General features: G+C 42.9%; 1 protein-coding gene across 1 annotated transcript in view; it reads right to left on the bottom strand.

The window, feature by feature from the left end:
- Nucleotides 1–2415: 2415 nt before the first annotated feature.
- The window catches only part of MRPL28 (mitochondrial ribosomal protein L28), a 5948-nt gene continuing 5510 nt past the window's right edge, over nucleotides 2416–2853 (bottom strand). Inside the window, 1 exon segment of the mRNA XM_014518632.2 lies at nucleotides 2416–2853. Coding sequence (XP_014374118.2) covers nucleotides 2806–2853 — 48 coding nt within the window. The 3' untranslated portion in view covers nucleotides 2416–2805.

A 2853-nucleotide genomic window follows, 5' to 3' on the forward strand; every position in this document is an offset into this window, starting at 1 on the left:
TTCAGGCGCTCTACATTAAACGGCCATGTCACCTACACATGCCCAAGGACTGCTGTGGTCCAGGCAGCCTGCATGCAGCAGTCCAGAGCAGCCGGCAGCAGAGGTACTCAAGGGTAGTCCAGAGCTATCAGCTAACTAATAAGCAGAATTTGTTATGTTCTGGGTGTGATACCAGCTGATGTCAGGGCAGTCAGCTCTCTGGATGCACATTCCATATAGCCCTGCTCAGATGCATGGAATCCCAGCTCAGGTGTGTTTGTCTCTTCCCCATTCCCTCCTCTTATCCACGATTCAAAAGTTTTAAATCAGCTCTCTCTCTCTCTCAAGATCCTGACTCTTCCAGTTTTCCTCAGCTGAAAGAACAGTAAGCTTAAAAATTGCCATTCCCTGCCCTGTTCTTTCATGTAGGCACAGCTCTACCCCATATTAAAAGTGATGGCAACACCATGTGTCAGTTGCACGCCTCTGCCCATTTGCTGAGGAGATGCTCTATTCTTGCCCAATCTGCTTTCTTAAACTGGGCCATCTCATTCTTAGTAGCACTGCATGGTTTCAGCCAGCAGCTTAGCTGCTCCTCCCCCCAAACACACACACACACTGGGCATGTGTATTTATGCATGCCTAAACTTAATGACCCTTTGCTTAAGGCACAGTAAAGCGATTTAGGCGCATTGCTGTAAAGTGGGTGCGCTACATGTGGACACGCTAATGTGCATGAAGGCAGATTAGATTTAGGTGCAAATAGCTAAGCTGCATCAGCACAAGTGCAGATGTGCTAATGCACATTAATGCAGTGTGTATATTGAGGGCGTAGGTTGTAGTTGTGTTGGTCTAAGGACATACGCAGACAAGGTTCTTTGGGTGAATTTGCTATCTTTTATTAGACCAACTTAAATAGCTGGAAAACAATTATTGAGCAAGCTTTCGGGTTCAAAAACCCTTCATCAGGCTAAGGAAGTTTCAACAGGCTAAGGAAACTTCCTAAGTTTGATGCTTGCTTTATGCAGGCATCAAATTTAGGCTTACGTAGCTTTAAATCACCATTTTTAAGGTGCATTAAGGGTGCACACGTGTAAACATGTGCCCTTAATGAGCTTTAAAATGGCAATTTTAGACTATGCCCATTTAAAAGAGGCATGTGTAGATGTACCCACTCTGCAGCAATGAAGCACTAAAAGCACAGAACTACTTAGGTATGAAGACATATAACACTTAGAGCCATTTAAACCTGAAACAGACATACAAGCCAGTTTAAAGCCATCTGGCTTTAAACTGTATCAAAAGTATCAAGTACTGGAAAAATCAAGTACTCTTTTGAACCAGTCCATTGTGACCCAAAAATGTGGGCCCAAGCACTATCTGCTGCCTCAGCCCTTCATGTCAGAGAATAACACTGGTGAAACTTTGATGAACTCTTTAGGAGGGAATGGAAAGCAGAAAAGTGAAAATACTCAGAGCCAAAGGTCACCAACCACCTGGAACCCCCCAAAGCATGGTACAAGCATTCCTGTCCCCACCATCCAAGGCATGCTAGGCTGGGTGTTCACTCCCTCCCCTGGTGAATTCGCTTCACAATTCTGAACTGGTTCCCAACTAGTGACATTTTATTCATTTTTTAGATGCATATCCCACCCTATCCCAAAAGCCTCCAAACAGCATTTGGGAATAGTTCAGTTACATATTTCCATGGCCTCAGTGCATCTTGAACTTGAGCCTGTTTGGCAGCCTAGATCTTTCAAATTTTTTTTTTTTGCATGCAAGTCCAACAGCAAAGCTGTATGTGCTAATGTGAGTGACTATTTAAGAAAGACTTGGGCACTTTTTTCTACTTTCATACCAAATGTAACACTGCTGATAGCGAGCTCCACTAAGGGTTTTATTTCCATCTGCCAAACAATACATATCCCAGTTCCCAACACTAACACAAAACATCAGTGATCTGTTTTTACATTAGTTCTATCCACAAAGTCAACATGTTGACCTATCACACATTCCATGTGTTGGGGGTAATCTCTAATTTAACACTACTAAAATCAGTATTCATGTTAAGTTGGACAGCAAGAGAGACAATTCAAAGAACAAGGCGATTTTAAAAACTTACTATTCTTTCAGCATCAATATAGTTTTCAGCAAACCCACTCTGACCAATTTGAACAGTGCTTGTGCATTAGACGCGTCTCTGAGATTTTCATAAATAATAGCTTTAAACCTTTACATCAGGACTCTGTAATGCAACCTAAGCTATGGTGCAGCTTTAACACAGGTACAAAAGAACACAGTGCTTCCTCTGGCAGATATGTACCCTTGTCACACGCTAGCCTTCAGTGTACCCAAGGTAGATGAGGTGCTAGAGACCTGAAGTAAAGCTTATGTTCTGTGACACAGACCAAATAAAAGCAGTCAGCAATAACGGTATCAGATGCAGAGATGTTTATTGACATCTTGCAGATGCACAATTCACTGTGCACCCTGAATCCAGTTCACAGCATCTGAATTAGCTCCGAGTTCATGCAGCAAGAGGAATTCTGGAAGGCAGAAGGCACCACATTAGACAGTTTAAAGAGAGCGTGACAGAACACTAGAGGTGAGAAGTTCTGTCCGTGGCTAACAGGGATAACTCACTGGTTGAATTCAAGTTTCATTTTGCTTTCTTTACCAGTAAGTGATAATCATGATTTGCTCCTTGGATCATGCTCTTTCGCAGCAGCTCACCCTCCATGATGAGTGTGACTAGGGAGACTAAGAGACATGCTGAGACTAACAGTTGCAAAAGACTTCCAAGCTGCAACAGGGAGCTGATCCTGGCTAAGATCTTTTCACTTCAGAAATATTCTGTTCTCTTAGCTGCTGAAC

This window comes from Alligator sinensis, unplaced genomic scaffold, assembly GCF_000455745.1.
Source record: "Alligator sinensis unplaced genomic scaffold, ASM45574v1 scaffold410_1, whole genome shotgun sequence".
Classification (NCBI taxonomy): Eukaryota; Metazoa; Chordata; order Crocodylia; family Alligatoridae; genus Alligator; species Alligator sinensis.